Source organism: Brienomyrus brachyistius, chromosome 17 (genome assembly GCF_023856365.1).
Source record: "Brienomyrus brachyistius isolate T26 chromosome 17, BBRACH_0.4, whole genome shotgun sequence".
Classification (NCBI taxonomy): domain Eukaryota; kingdom Metazoa; phylum Chordata; class Actinopteri; order Osteoglossiformes; family Mormyridae; genus Brienomyrus; species Brienomyrus brachyistius.
Genome location: NC_064549.1, coordinates 22,232,105 through 22,247,653, shown reverse-complemented (window position 1 = coordinate 22,247,653; position 15,549 = coordinate 22,232,105). Strand labels below are relative to the sequence as shown.

Below are 15,549 nucleotides of genomic sequence, written 5' to 3'. Positions count from 1 at the left end.
TACTGTCACATCCCGCGACCCGTCTGTTCAGCGGGACTCTGTGCTGTTAAGAGGCAGCCTGCACTCAAGGTCACTACTTAGCCTGAATTGGTTGACTAAAACAGCCAGCTGTAAAATACTGGATAAAAAGCTGAACTATTTCTGCAAAAGGCCGTCAGATAAACAACTGATGCGTGAATGTAAATGAGGTCCTGCTTCAGGACAGGGGCGGGGGGCAGCGAGCCAGTACTGCTTAAGTATGATTACAAGATCGGACACGTAAGGTGAGACGCAGCAGTGAGGAGGGGGGTGCCCCCCCCCCCCAGCACCCCGCCCGGTCTCAGTCAGGTCATTAACAACGTCACAGTCTGCTTCAGTCTGGACCTCACGTTTCACTGGCGGCTTTGAGCCTTATTCATGCTCCTGGGATAGACATGAAGAGAATGCTAATTAAGCCCCCCCCCCCCCCCCCCCGTCTACTAAAAGGGAGGGGTCTAACCTTTTCATTAGTCTTATTACACAAACACAGAGGACAAGCAATTACTTAAGCCCTTAATTATGGGGTTTGGGGATCATGGGATGCGTGTGCTGACCGTTGCAATGCTACCCAGCAATTCAGATTCCGACGTTTTGCCTTTTCTTACATGTTAAAAAGCTATTTCCACGGCGCTGGGGGGAAATAGAGGATTACTGATAGCGTGAGGCAAGGTCCTGGTGGTCATACTAATTCAGGAGGAAAACGGGGAGCACAGGCGGGAGAGCAGAGAAGCATCCTCCACTGGGAGAGGAGGTCCGGCGCGCTCCATTGTTTGCTGGCGTTCCTCTGCTGCATACAGATGTGCCACGGGTATGCGTCCTGAACACAGGACTTCATTTCACACTCTTACCATTCAAAACTGTTTGAGAGGATGAGATTTGTTCAATTAAAATGGGCTTTTACTTCCCCGACCGGGAGGAGGTCATTGTGTAAAACGTTTTCATGCCAATTTTACCAAAGCCTCCTCCTACATTTTTCATAATTACAGTTTGTAAAATAAGCCTTTACAATAATTCAGGTTTGCTAAGACTGGGGTGGGAAAGGTCATGTGATACGGTAGGCGGGACCATGTGATGGGGGTGGGCGGGGTTTCTAAGAGTGCCTCTTTTCCCAAAGCAAACGCAGAAAGCTCTGGCAGGAGATAGATGAACTCAAGAGTTACTGATAAAAATTTCATAACAGAACGAGCCTCTGAGAATGAAATATTCAGTGAGCATCGCCTGAGGAATCTGATTGGGGAGGGGGAGAGTGAGAGAGAGAGAGAGAGAGAGAGAGAGATTCGGGAGCCACAGCACGGCTGCAACAGCCCGACCCCTGCAGAGAAGGAGATCGAAATCACCTGCTTATTCATGAGAGTTCTGACCAGGAGAGGGGACAGAAATGCAGGAACGGAAGTGCATGACGCTTACCCACATTCACCACATGCTCGCTGACGTGACTGCGACATGAGGCACACAGTACTGGCACAGCACATATATGCTGCCATTCTGGCTCTAGCTCTGTCCTCAGACCCATAATGGGCGCCATGACCGACCGCTGCCGTTAAAAAACACATCTCCAGGTTGATGCCAGGGCTGCACGCCACCGGTGTGATCGTTCCCCATGCCTCCTCCGACGTTCTGCTCCATCTCCTGCTAACGCTGGATGCCTCGGCGTCTGAACTCACGGCCGCGTGGATTTAATCTAACCCGGAGAGGCGGATTGTGCGCCCGCCCGCGGAGGCACTAAGGAGGACGCTGACAGGCGCTGGAGAAGGCCGCCGGATCATTCCTACCGTGGGGCGGAAGGCCGATAATTCGCGCAGCCTGGGGTTTTAAATAATTCCAAATTAACAGTTATCTCCCGTCAAGCCACAGCACGCCGCCCCAAACATGGATCCCTTTCACCAAACATATCCGCACACACCCCCGGGCTCACGCTTTTCATGGCTGCTGCTTCTTACTGAAAGCAAGTCATTTTAATTATCCAGAATGAATTACGACGCGTAGGTGATTGCCAAGACAGTCAGAGTTGAGCGCTTACAGGCCTCCCAGCTCGTCTTACACAAGGTACCGATAGCAAATGTTACGCAAAAATGTGGCCTACTACTGACATCGCGCAGTGGGGGGGGAGTAGGTGTGAGGGGGGGGGACACTCTTACCTGTCTTGGAGTTAATGGCAAAGAAGTTTTGGGGGTTTCCACTGGATATCCTGTAGGTGAGGCGTTCCCCCGCCCCAGTGGCATCGGGGTCCTGGGCCTGAATCTGTATGACGGACACGTCCTTGGGGGAGTTCTCCGGGACGGAGGGGTGGTAGATGGGCTCGGAGGTGAGGGGTGCGTTGTCATTGACATCTTCCACCTGCACGTACACCTCGATGGCGGCGTAGAGTGGCACGACGCCGCGGTCAGTGGCGTACACTGTCAGCCAGTACGAGTCCTTGGTCTCGCGGTCCAGCACGTCTGTGGTGTAAATGATGCCTGGGGGAGGGGGGAGGGGATCACACGTCATATACACATCCGGGCAACACCATAGAGCCCCCCTCAGATGAAACGTCCTGAAATGTCAACAGCAGAGGAGGGAGGAAAGCAATCCAAACTACAACATGATCACGACAGCTAAGTCTTCACCGAGCCAGATACAGCCCAGGCTGAGATACAGATGCATGCTGCTTAGATAAGCCAGAAGATACCATCAGAAAGGTAGGGACAGCTTGGGCTTCACACCCAACCTGGAGAGACAGTTTTTGGGGTCAGAGTGCAGAGTTGGTTTTCGCACATCCCATCCTGCTCTCCTTTGAGACATCACACATACAAGGAGAGGTGGGAATGAAGCTTGGGGTCCAGTTTCAGCCATTTTTCCAGGCATTTTTAAGGACCTCACTCAAGGACTCAATGGAGATGTGATTTCTTTGTTGGGCACAGAATTTATTTTAGACGAGGAGAGCTCTGAGCACACTGGGAGGGACCCATCTGCAGCTGTGAGTCAGTTACAGATAAAACTCCGGTTGGGGGGGGGGCTGCGCTGGCAGGTGATTAGGTGGCAGTGGTGAGGCCTCCTCAGCAAGGCTCTTACACCAGGCAGCCAAGCCGGGCTAAACAGCTCCGGGTCACCAGCGCGAGCGCATGTCTAATCGCGTTTGGCACGGATTCACCGGCTCCACCTCGTCCCGCCACGCGACACAACAATACAGACATCGCCCTCCAGACAGCAGGGAGTGGAACCGAAGGGAGCCGAACTTGCGGCAGCGGAACCAACATGAGCAGAACCGACAGGATCAGAACCTGCGGCAGCAGAACCGACGGGAGCAGCAGGATGGCAGCTCCGTGGGCCAAACTGGCGCAGACGCCGTCCAGGGTTTCAGTTTACGTGGGGTAACGCAAAGAACACGGCAAGCGGGTCGGGTTTTCATAGCATCGGTGCCAAACGGAGACGAATAATGTGACTCCTCCTGCGAGAAGAAATGGGCCTCCTTTTTAATCAGGGCAGCAGTAATGAGCGAGACCCTGCATGTCGAGACTCGGCGGTACTCGAGAAAGACTCTCTGTAATGAAAAGTGTGTGAAGCAGGGAAAGCAACGTGGGCAAAGAGAGCCGAGCCATGCTGCACACAGCAGCCCTGGGGGACGCCGTACAGACGCGCTCTCCACCACTCTCTCGCTACAATCAGCTCAAAATTAAAACAACACATTTTACCGCGAACAATAAAGGCAACCAGATTGCTGTCTCAGTGGGCAGTGATACTGCGTCATCCAGCCCAGGCTGGGAGTTTGATTTCCACCTTGGGGGACCCAGGATTGTCTGAAGATATGCAGTTGGGCTTATCGGCATCTCTGAATGGCCTTTGAATGTGTGTGTGTGTATGTACCCTGTGATGGAGTGGCATCCCAACAAGGGTGTGCTTTAGGCCCTATGCTGCCTAGGATAAGCTCCATGCCCCCCCCCCCAACCCAAATGCCCGACTGGACTGAAAGATGACAGGATGGATGAGAGCCACCTAACCTGTTTGCAGTCATATATATTTCGCTGCTTATTTCTTAACGGTGTTTGAAGCTTCTTCAGGGTTCAGTTGGCTGAGACCATCACGGCCAAACTGCAGATCTCATCACACGTTCTGCTAAGCTGGTTAATGGCACCAGTACCGGCCCGCCGTGGCCCCCGCAAGCTGGTTGTCTCTGATTATTCTTGCCCTATTCTCACTGACTCTTGTCTGCTCCTGGGGCTTCTAACGAAAACTCCTGTGGTTATTGCTGTACGCCTCTGGCAGGGAGGGGGCGCTGCGATGTGTGTATCTCCCGATTATCAATCCATCCTCCACCCCCCATGCTGGTACTGCACAGCGGGAACCCACCCCCACCACCGAAAAAAAAAAGAAAAGATGAAGAAGCCCAAGCAGTCCGCAAGCTCACAGAAAAGCGAGGGGTGAGTGAGTGGTCCTCTACCCTGTAACAACCCCCCCCCTCCCCCCCAACCAAGGCCATCAGAAACTTCACTGCGTTCCTTTGATGTTTCATCATTTTCTTTCCAGCCTGGTCCCCATCTCTCGGCACAGTGGGGGGGGGGAGGGGTTGTTGTATCACATGCGTGTGTGAGGAGATGACTCCACCAATCGCAGAGCAGAATCCTACACCACTGGGTGTAATCAATACCCACTTCAAGAGGCAGAAAGAGCGTTGGTGGAATTCTGGGGTGTCACTGTACACGAGCCTTCAGGCAAAAACCAGCCGGACAACAAGGTCCCAAAGCAACAGGACAACACCCTCAGGCTGTGTGTGTGTGTGTGTGGGGAGGGGGGAGTGTGCAGTGGTCCCCCCAGACTGCAGAGTCTCTGCTCCTGACTGTATGAATTATTAATCAGATAGTCCAATGCCGCTTTGGCTTTACCTGAGGAAGGTGTCATTTTCCGACTCAAATTAAAATTCAGCGAGGTGTCCATGCGTGGGACGCAAACAGAAAATATGTCAGCGTTTGAAATAACAATTTGCCAAAAGGCGTCGGGAGGAAATAAAAGCCCCATCGCTGTCGGCTTGTTGGAGCCCCATCGCTGCCGGCTTGTTGGGGCCCCATCGCTGCCGGCTTGTTGGGGCCCCATCGCTGCTGGCTTGTTGGGGCCCCATCGCTGCCGACTTACGTTGCAATTCAAGCAAGATGTCCGGCGACCTTAAGCGGAAGCCCAGCTTTTTCTGGGCTTCCTCAGAAAACAACGCCTGCCTGACCTAGATCCGGCGGCGCGCCACCCATCCACCGCGTCACTGCAGAGATGCCGCCCACGTTCCGGCACCCCGGGGTCCCGTCTGCGGCAACCAGGCTTCCCAGGGTTCAGCGGGACTGGTTTCCGCGTCAATGCTCACGACGCGCCTTTTGCTAGCCTGAACGCAAGAAAAAGCCAACTAAGAACCAGTACTGTTAACGGCGAGAGTCAGACACGCAGGGTACGTTAAGTTAGTATTAGCTGTCCGTTGCTTGTTAAGTTAGCGTTAGTCATCGGACGCTCGTAAAGTTAGCGTTAGTCATCTTTTGGTTAAGTTAGCGCTACCCATCTGTCACTTGTTAAGTTAGCGTTAGCCATCCATTGCTCGTTGCGTTACCACTAGTTGCCACTAGTGTTAGCTGTCTGCCTCTTGTCTGTGAGACGCACGCACACATAATCGGACAGATAAATACGAGAGTAACAGAGCCCATAACAAACAGCCACAGTGAGTACCCCCACCCCCAACCCACCCCTCGGCACGCATGTCATCGCTCAGTCGTGTCCTTTAACAAACATAGTCTGGCTTCAGCAATCAGCTCCAGGGCTGTGGCCTTTAAAACATGTTTCTCAATGGAGCTAAATTTACCTCCCATCCACAAACAGAACAGCCATTAAGGTCTCTGGGTAGCTCACAGCCGCCCGCTTTATTTCCCGGCTGTCTGCGGGGACACATGCACAGCACACGCTCGCATGATTAAACGGGCCCCCCCCCCCACGGCCGCTGCCATCCACCAGTGCATTAGCTGCGTTTCAGTGGCTCCCCCAAGACCTCCTTGGTCTCTATCCCTCCCCTGTAAAAACAACTCTCGCCATTCAGAGATCGTACCACTAATATCCAAAGTCAACAGGTAATGCCCGGAGGGTGGGGGGTTTATGCAGGCTGTAAGATGTAATATTTTACAGATTTGGAAAAACGCACATGAAGGATTTCACAAGTCACCTTAAATGCCAGCACTGAGCCCTGCAGGTCTTCACATTAAGTGTAATATGACATAATAATATGTAACATATAATATAGTAAAAAGGAGAAAAGGCCTTTAATGTCTATCGTTCTGTTACGGATTCTAACTGGACAACTAGTTAAAACCCCTGAACGACCACGCCGGGAATCAGAAACACTCAAACTCGAACATCAAATCGGATTAAAATGTGCCGAATTGATTTCAAAGCCATTTCTGTAACTCGTCTAAATTCAAATTAAGCTTTAAAAACAGAGGAAATCGGTGGTTTGGGTGTCGCGTCTCCTGCATGAGAGCCATTTCCCGATGCGGGGCCTGCCTCTCTGTCACACCGCTTAAACTCCAAGGAATTACTGACTCCAAGGCCAAGGAGACCCCGCGAAATTGGAAACAAATATTGTTCCAATATCCTCCCCGAGCCGGGTGTTGCGAGCAGGGAGGGTGGGGGGCAGAGAGGCTGCGAGCCCAGCTGACCTTATCAGCACACGGCTTGATTAGAAGCTTTATCTCCACCAAGCTGGGACTTTGCATTCATCAAAGGCAAAAAATCTGCTGACGCTCCCCACAATCTCTGCCCCCTCAACCAGTGGGGGGTGGGGGGGGGGTGCCTGCTAAACTAAGCACCCTGTGAGTTGGGGATCCGTGCCCATGTCCACAAAGCTCTCAATTCAAGTCGCTGTGGGGCGAACAAGGCCGATAACCCCAAAAACAGCTCCAGGGGGCGCCAGACAACCCAAGGCACAACAGCCCAGACTCATGGTGACAGTCGTGCTTCCCCACCATTACACTGTTAAACAGTAAACAGCAGAGTCGTCACTTCATGCCCAATCATGTCTGGAGTCATTGGTCTAACGTGCAGATTTCATTTCTGGCCTCAGGAGGGCGCTCTTTAAGATACTCCAGCTATTAATACAAGCTAAACGAATTAAAGGAGGATTCTAGCACATTGGCCATTCACACACAGAGTACCAGAAGGTGGGGGGGGGGGTGGTAACGATGGGGCACTCCCCCACCCCTAAATGCTGAGCAGTTAGAACAGCACTAATCTACATACACATTAAATTAGCATGCAGGGACAGTAATGTGAAAACAAACAGCCGGGGTATTTACCAGCTGAGATGCTCTGGGTCTCCCCCCCATTAACGCCCCCCCCCCCCCCATGACAATGACACAGATATTTCTGGGTCTTTGCATTTGCCTTAAGCTGCACACGACGCACTTGTAGCACATGGAACTTATAAATTAACCCATTTTTCAGAAGCAATTTACCACAGCAATTAAGGTTAAGTTTCAGACTCAAGGGTACAATGGCAGTCTGTAACCGGCAAGCTACCCACGCCGGAGACGATGCAGAGTATCGCACCGCAGAATCCACCGCGTCGTGTGCGTGTAATTAACAACCCGTCCTTAACGGCATCCTTGTGCCATGACATAGCAGTACAAGGGGACCCAAACGCAGGCTGATTGTCACATACGTGGAAAACAGCTGTTGACAGCGGTAACAGTCGCCGTTGCACGTGGGACCCCAGAGCTCGCCAACGAGGATGGTGGAAGGTACGGAACGTGCCAGAGCCTTAAGCTGCCCCCTGTGCCACACGGCCTTTGATATTTTCAGAAATAACTTCGCCAAACACGCCCATTTAGTCACCATCCTGGCAGGCAAAAACTAATAAATGACTGCCATTCTTGGTCTTTATCAGGCCCTTGAACCCAGACTCCCGTTCTTACACTATGCGCAAGACCAATATCAGCCACCGTTATGAAGGAATTTAATGTGCAGGAAATAAATTGAAGCGGCATGAAACTGACAACAAAGCACACAATGGTGTCTGTCACGAAACTCATATTAAAATTTGTTGTGTTAGCATAGTTAAAGTACCCTGGGAAACGTTAGTGTCCGACTGCATCTTATAACCCGAGTTCCAGACGCCTCTGACTGCACGGCACCAGCTTACAATTACAATTGTATCCAGCCCCAGTGCATCATGACGCCTGAGTTCTTCCTGACGACCTCACTAACTGGGCATAAGGCACTATAGGCATGTCTACTGCCAGGGACCACGGCCAAAGGGACCAGTCAATTTACAGACTGACACTCCAACGAGCCATTAAGGGCAAATATCCTCAGCTTGTCCCACCCACAAGCAACTTCAGCTAACTTTAGTAGCCAGAACCTTTCAGGTTCAACATGGCCACTGCCAGTCACTATGCCAGTACAGGTTAGCATGCTGTCACACATCTTAGCGGGGGATGGAGATGAACTGCATGCAAGCAGTCAGTTCACCATCACACTCCTGGGCACCGTAGAAGGTTTTTAATTCTTCTGCAGTGTTCAGTCAAGGACAAGCCAAGATAACTGACAGTTACTTCTTAGGGAGCAGCCAGTAAACAGTGCGGTCCAGCTGGCTGGCGGTACCTGAGTTAGCTTCAGCTCCGTGACACCCAGGGATTCCTCAGGGACCCTCACACTGAAATTACAAATTCGTGTTGATTTTTTATGCCATGATACAGGCAGCTGGGCAGCGCGCAGAGGGGCCCCTGTGCCACACCGGGAGTCCGGGCAGTTTCTCCCCTCAGCCATTCCAACTCTGGGTTATTTATAAACGGCCGACAGATGCTCCTCGCTAGAAACCCAAACAGCACCCGTCGGCCTCGCCAAGAGAAGGTCGACCTTCCACGTCGTTCCAGATGCGGCCGCATGACAGCGGCGTATGTATGAAAACTCGGTGGGGGGGGCACGAGGCTCACGCCCTCCACTATGGGGAAGCAGGATGAGAAGCCCGCAATATCCAAAGGGCATAATTACATCGCAGAGAAATCCTCCCCCCCCCCCCCCGCCCCCCGGATCCGACGGCTCCTGCGCCACCTGAAGGAAATTAAAGACGTACGCGGGGTCTTCAGAGACGAGGCCCGTAGAGCTCACAGCCAATCAGCCGGCGGAGTTCATGAGGAACAAAGGCAGCTGTAAGCGGCCAGGACCGAGCCGCCGTTCTGCGTAACACACATTCACTGTATGTAATAAGACAGAGAACCACTTGGGAAATAAAACGACACAACGTCTACCCACCGTCTCCCGGTGAGAGCCTGGAAAACCCTCACGCAGAGCCCCCCACCCCCCCAATAAAGGATAACCATCTTATCACTCTTTATGCCTTTTTGCATCAGATACAAGACCTTTACTAGTGAAAACGAAATGGGAAATAGTTTGTTTCTACACATTGCTTTTTCATTTCCATCATCAAATTATCGTTAAATGGCCTGGAAAAGCAGCCAGGGAAATTTTCACAGTAAGACGACCCTATATAGCCGGTTAGCTTGTTACACGCTAAAATGAGGGTCCGGTAGAACAGCATGATCCTAGACCCCGCCCCCCACAAAGCAATGGCCCCGCCCCCTGTGTACCACTGGCTCCACCCCAGCATACACCTCATTATTGGTTAGCGTGGTGGTTCGCTAATAACAGACAAGAGGCAGGCAGCAAAGAGGAGAGAGGGATGGACAAGCAAAGATGGACTCTCCCACTCCAGACCCTAGCCTGCTAGCTACTTGAGGCCCCTCCAGGCTTGTCCACCATAATCTCTGCTTCACCCAGCCAGGCCACACTCCTCCAGCATAATCCTTCCTGCTCTGGACCACTTCACACTCCTCTGAGTGAATCCCCCTTATCTGCAGGCTCTGGGGAAGCTGTAGGCAGGTCCTACTGACTGGCCCACGTATGGGTTTTGCTGGTACAACCACTGGTTCCTTCGAGCTGCACTCTCCCAACCCTCTCCCGCCTCCTACATGCTGCCAAGTACACGACAATAATAGAGCGCTGTGTTTTCAGGTGTATGGGCTTCCAAGGGTCCCCAAAACAGCTGGAATTAACAGCAGCTTGCAGACTTGATTCAAAGTGCGACTCCTGCAGGCGTGGAGGTATTAACGCAGCACCTGGTACGTGGGAGGAATGACTTAATCAAGGGGAACCGACAGGCTTCTGCGGGAAGAAAAGGATCAAAACCGCTCGTCGCCATTATCTGTCAGAGAACAAAGCACATATACATGATCGTGAAACATCAAAGCGAGCACGTGTGAAATTCTCCAGTGCTGCGATTCTCTGGAAAATACTGCAGCACAACAATAACTTGCTAGGCTATAAAGTTTTACATTCCTCGCCTGCTGCTTGAGGCGGGAGCCGTGCACACCTGCGTTCCTGTTTAATGGCGGTTAATCCGCCCCTGGGTTCGATTACGGTGCCTTTCCTAACCCTATATTGGATGGGCTACCTGCCTGGACCTGCCCCCTGGCGTCACTCTGTCTGCGTTCTGGTACCGGTCCGCGGGTGTGGACACAAAGAGCATGTCCCGTGTGAAACCTCATATGGATGAAAAGCAGACCATAAGTGGCTCTGCCCCTTCACCCTCCCCATGTCCCCCGACCCCAGGAGAGCTGGGGATCGACAGCGTCACAGAAACCTTTAAAAGGAGGGGGTTAATGTTCCCAGATTATATTTAACCCCAGCAGAACAACAGCCCAGTAAACTAGCTTCATGCCCTGGTTAACTGGGCACGCTCTGTTGTGGTATGGATAAGGGGGTGGGCAGGGCTAATTGGGACATCCCATCCCTCTGCCTTCACACCAGCCTTTCGCCAGACAGCAAGATGACTAGTGAGGGCCGTCAGGAGGCACACTGGGCCTGGCAGAGCTCATTAGATCATTCCGGAAGGCCCCGGTCGTCACTGCCACTTGTTCTGCCCTAATAATCAGCCAATTGGCATCCATTATGAGGCAACCCCCTCCCAATATCCAAATTTGCAACCAGAATTTCCCAACGAGTCCACAGGCCGACATGACGGTGGGATGGGAGACCCTGTTTACCCCAATTACGACTTCCTGACAGCGCATTCTCGCACAAAGCCGGCCTTGACACATTTCTACAGAACCGTCAAGCTCAAAGATCTCAAGCTTTCCAGGGAAGAGGACCTCTGGGTGGGCAGCTCCAGAGAAAATGTCCAGCGTAAGACAGCAGATCCTGGAAACAGGAGGGTTCTTAAGATGAGAGAATCAAAAGTTGACGTTGGGTCGCAATATCATCAGCAATGGTGGTTATTGGCACTCAAGCCATGCATTTTCATGAGGGCCCCAGGTAAGGGGGGGCCACTTGGGACAGTGGGCCCCGAAGTAACTTTTTGAATGAGGCCCCAGGAACAACACACCCACCCTGCGTGTCATCACTGATATACGTCACTGGGGGCAAAGAAGTCCTCAACCTGTAACCTTCAAATTTCCGACATGGGAAAACGCAAAGTTTCCTGCGGGCGCAGGTAGTGACACGCGGCACTGGGCCCCCTCCCGCCATGTCCCCGACTCCCCAGACACAGAAACCGCCCCACTCTGACATCCCAAGGTCATCACCAGCTTCTAAAATCACAAATAGATATAATACCACCCCCCCGCCACACACACACACACACACGCACACACAATCGAGTCATAAATAGCCGCATGACTAAGGGAAATGAGATGTTTAGTTGGTGTTATATAGCCACTGGTGCCTGTCCAAGGAAGGGGAGCCTGGCCGCCTATTCATCTGGGCCTTTGCAGAAGACGCTCCAGCCTGCCTTCTTGTCAGGTGGTGAGTGACAAATTAAACCATTTCTCATGCCAGATTCAGCATTTTATCACCAGAATCTAATCTGTCACAAGAGCTGGGGGTGGGGGGGGTGGTGGTGTGTGGAACTATATTTTATTGTCCGGATGCCGCTGGGGGAGGTACTGTTTACATCAACAGTGTGGAGTACTCAGATCACGATGGTGTGCAGAGCCACGCAACACAGGGATGGAAAACTGGGGGGAGTCTTCACTAACACTCAGGCTCAGGGATGAAGTGAGCTAGCTCAGACAAGCCCAGTCATCTGGCCCTCCTTCCCCTGCCCTCACAAACGGGTCCCCGGAAATCTGGGTGTTTGTATTTGGACTGGACAGATCTATGGGCTTAGAACCATAATTAGCTATTTCTAGGCTTAGTACTGGACCGCTGAGCTTCTCTTCCATACATCATCCCAATTCTGTTCGGTGTTGCCTTTAACACTCAACAAAGTCACTGACTAAATGAGTTCCAATTTCCGTAAGTTTCCGAGGATCTGAGACACCGACAGCAGTAGTAACAGCAGCACTGGCAAGAGCACTGGCAGCAGTACTGACAGCAGCACTGGCAACAGCACTGACTGCAGCATTGACAGCCGCACTGGCAACAGAACTGACAGCCGCACTGGCAACAGAACTGACAGCAGCACTGGCAACAGCATCGATAGCAGCACTGACAGAAGCACTGGCAGCAGCACTGGAAACAGTACTGATAGCAGCACTGACTGCAGCACTCGCAACAGTACTGGCAGCACAGGACTACACACATTTAGACAGTTGGGCAAAGGGGGGGGGGGTGATCTTCAAGCCAGGTATAAGACTCAATATAGCAAGAATAACCATCCTGCCAAAATTAGGGATACCCAATTACAGAAAAAATGAGCACATGCAGTGTGTAACAATCCACACCCCTGGGGGGCTGTGTGTGTTTGTGTGTGTAGGGTTCTGGGAGCAGCCGTTGGAGACATAACGTCAACGGATGGCATGGTAAGGCTTGCTTTCTGACAGGGAACCACATGACCATGAAAGAAAGAGAAGGAGGCAGAGAGGGAGTGAGAATGAATGCAGCAGAGATAATCCAGGCCCCACCGTATTAAAGTTTAAACCTTATTTTACTAATTTTAGTTTGCTAAAGTATGAATCATTACTAGTCACATCAGCCGGTCACGATTCTCTCGGCTTAAAAGCGCTTTCGGCGTCTAGACAAGGCTTCAACAGAATCCAGCTGCAGAAGGAGAGAGCGCCCAGCGGTGCTACATCCGAGCTGCTTTCCTGACAGGCGGGCATTGGGCAGAGTGCTGTGCGGCGGGGGGGGGCTGCTGCTAGCTTTTATTCTGTGCCGGCAGCCCCCAAAAAGGCGGGGTTCGGCACTTCATGCTCCGTGACGATGAGCGATCCTTGCCTCCGGTTTCCACTGGCAACGACCGGCAGGCTGGCATGGGATGCCTATTTTTACATCAGGAGAACCAGGTACCGCACATCGTCGGCGCTGGAATAGGCCCGGAGCTTCAGAGCACCGCAGGGACGTGGAGACGCGCGGTGACAGCATCACTGGCCCGGTCCTGGCGAGGGGCAGCAGGTTCGGCTCCAAGGTCGCTGACGTTCACAGCCCTCATGTGATCTCTGAGACGCCAGCGCCAAGGACACGGCTGACCTGCCGGCTGTCTAACATCCATTCCCGCGCAGCCGGTACCTGTACTGGGTCTTATCACAGCAATGGCTAATGGCGGGAAAATGGAGAAAAGTCCTGACGAAGGACAAAGACCTTAACGAAAGGCAAACGCAAACGAGCAAACTGCTCTTTATAAAGCGGACATGGCTTAAATAATGTTTAAACCTAAAAGTGACACCCCCATCGCCCCCCCCCCCCCCCCCGACCATAAACAAAGACGGTTCTGTGTGCACAACGATTCTTCATGAGGCCATTTTAGGCCGGGCCAGTGAGGAGTCATGAACACTGTCATAAACACGGGGGGGGGGGGGGTGTTTAAGCCTCACTGTTTACTTTTGGCAACCATATTTAAGAGTTGTAACGGTCTTGGCAGGTCACTGGGGGCGGGGGGGGGGGAGACATGCAAAACTACATCCTTTTCTCACAACTCTGACGACGAGGCAGAACACTGCACCCCTGGGAGACCCCCCCCCCCAACACCACTCTGGCACAATCCAGCCCTCCCTCCCAGTAAACTCATTCCGAAAACTGCACCTCCCTTTTCGGGGATCCCGTTAAGTTTATTAGCGGATGCTGGAAGCTGCGCGTGACAGACAGTGTCCCGGAGTACTTGCCCACATCCCCGTAATTAATTCACCACTTTCAGCGGTGGTGAGGGGGGGGTGCCAACTGGATTCATTCAGCCACCAAACGGTTAATCGGGGGGGAGAGCACAAGGCTGGACCTGGTGTTTTCATTTGAATTCCAAAACCGCGGGCGTTCTGTGGGCCGCTCTCCGGAGCTCCGGATTTGCTCCCTGTACTCCCCCCGGGGGGTACCCCTCTTCCTGTCACCAGATGCCAGTTGCCGAGGGTAACAGCTCAGGGGTACCCTTGTACCTTCTTGGGGCAAACTCTGACTAGGGGTGGGGTCATAGTGCTCAATAGCTAAGACCCCCCACCCTTGACAGCCTCGTGTTTACTGATTCACCACCCCCAGCCGGAGTGTGACTCTAAAAGGTGCACAGTGCCCAGTGGCCTAATAATTTGAGCAGCCCCACCCCATCTTTGTCCGATACACCAGTATACACCAGTATGCACCAGTATGCTGTCAGTTGTTGGCCCCCCATCTGGTCACTGTCACGACCCAAGCCCCCCTGTTCACACAGACCCACAGCACTGAAACGTATGCCCCTTGTGGTGCCCCCCATTGGCTGGGGGGGGGGGGGGGGGTATATTTGTCCAGTCACATTTCACTTGTACACATGCCATGCAGACAGTGATGCACCCACGCTCTTACTACAAACGCCCCGCACTGTCCCGCGGTGGATGACAGATCATTTTTCATACCTTTTATCATTTTGAGCGCTTAAACATGGCTGCTCCGCTGACAAATTGCATGTCCGGGAAACGCTGGGTGGGTCTGCATACATTCAAGCTCATTTCGGACATTTCCACAGCAGCTCGCAGCCATATCGTGGTCTGGCACTGGTGAGAGGCACCGTCCCTGTGATTTAGAACCCAGGCCGCTGCACATGCACCCCGTGAGGTCGGGGATAAATCAGAGCCACGGCAGGCAGAACATGGGTCCCACTGCCCTCTGGGCTGGTCCGGCCCGGCAGCCAGGACAGCGTAAGCCCTCCCGCTCTGTGGCCCCTGATAATTACATGGTGGTGGGGGCCCGCATACACGGTAATCAATTGGAGCCATGATTCATGGCAGTAATACACCCCCCGGGCCCTGATCGCAGGGAGATTTTCCTTTATTCGCTTCATCTCATCAATCTGGTTACCCCAGCAGACTGTTCCGGCAGACACCCCCCACCCCCCCGTAACTCGTCCCGGAACATCAATGACATTTCCCTCCACCCTCCCTCCTCTGCTGAATGTCACAGGAGCTGGATGCGACCGTCAAATCACAGGAGGTCAAGACGAGGAGCAGGAAACCCAATGAGCTGGCAAACAAAGCACCCCCTGCGCCCCCCCCCCCTCCCCACGCATCCTGTTCTTTTTTAAAAATGGTAATGACACCGAAATGCCACTGGTAAAACCGCAGAATATGGAAAATATGA

The 15,549-nt window shown here is 52.7% G+C and overlaps 1 protein-coding gene across 5 annotated transcripts in view; it reads right to left on the bottom strand.

Annotated features, from left to right (window-relative positions):
- fat3a (FAT atypical cadherin 3a) overlaps positions 1–15,549 on the bottom strand; it is a 128,092-nt gene that overhangs the window by 72,319 nt on the left and 40,224 nt on the right. For all 5 annotated transcript variants that reach the window (XM_048980208.1, XM_048980209.1, XM_048980211.1 and 2 more), the window contains exon 4: positions 2,157–2,474. In XM_048980208.1, the coding sequence (XP_048836165.1) occupies positions 2,157–2,474 (318 nt within the window). The remainder of the gene's footprint in view (positions 1–2,156; positions 2,475–15,549) is intronic.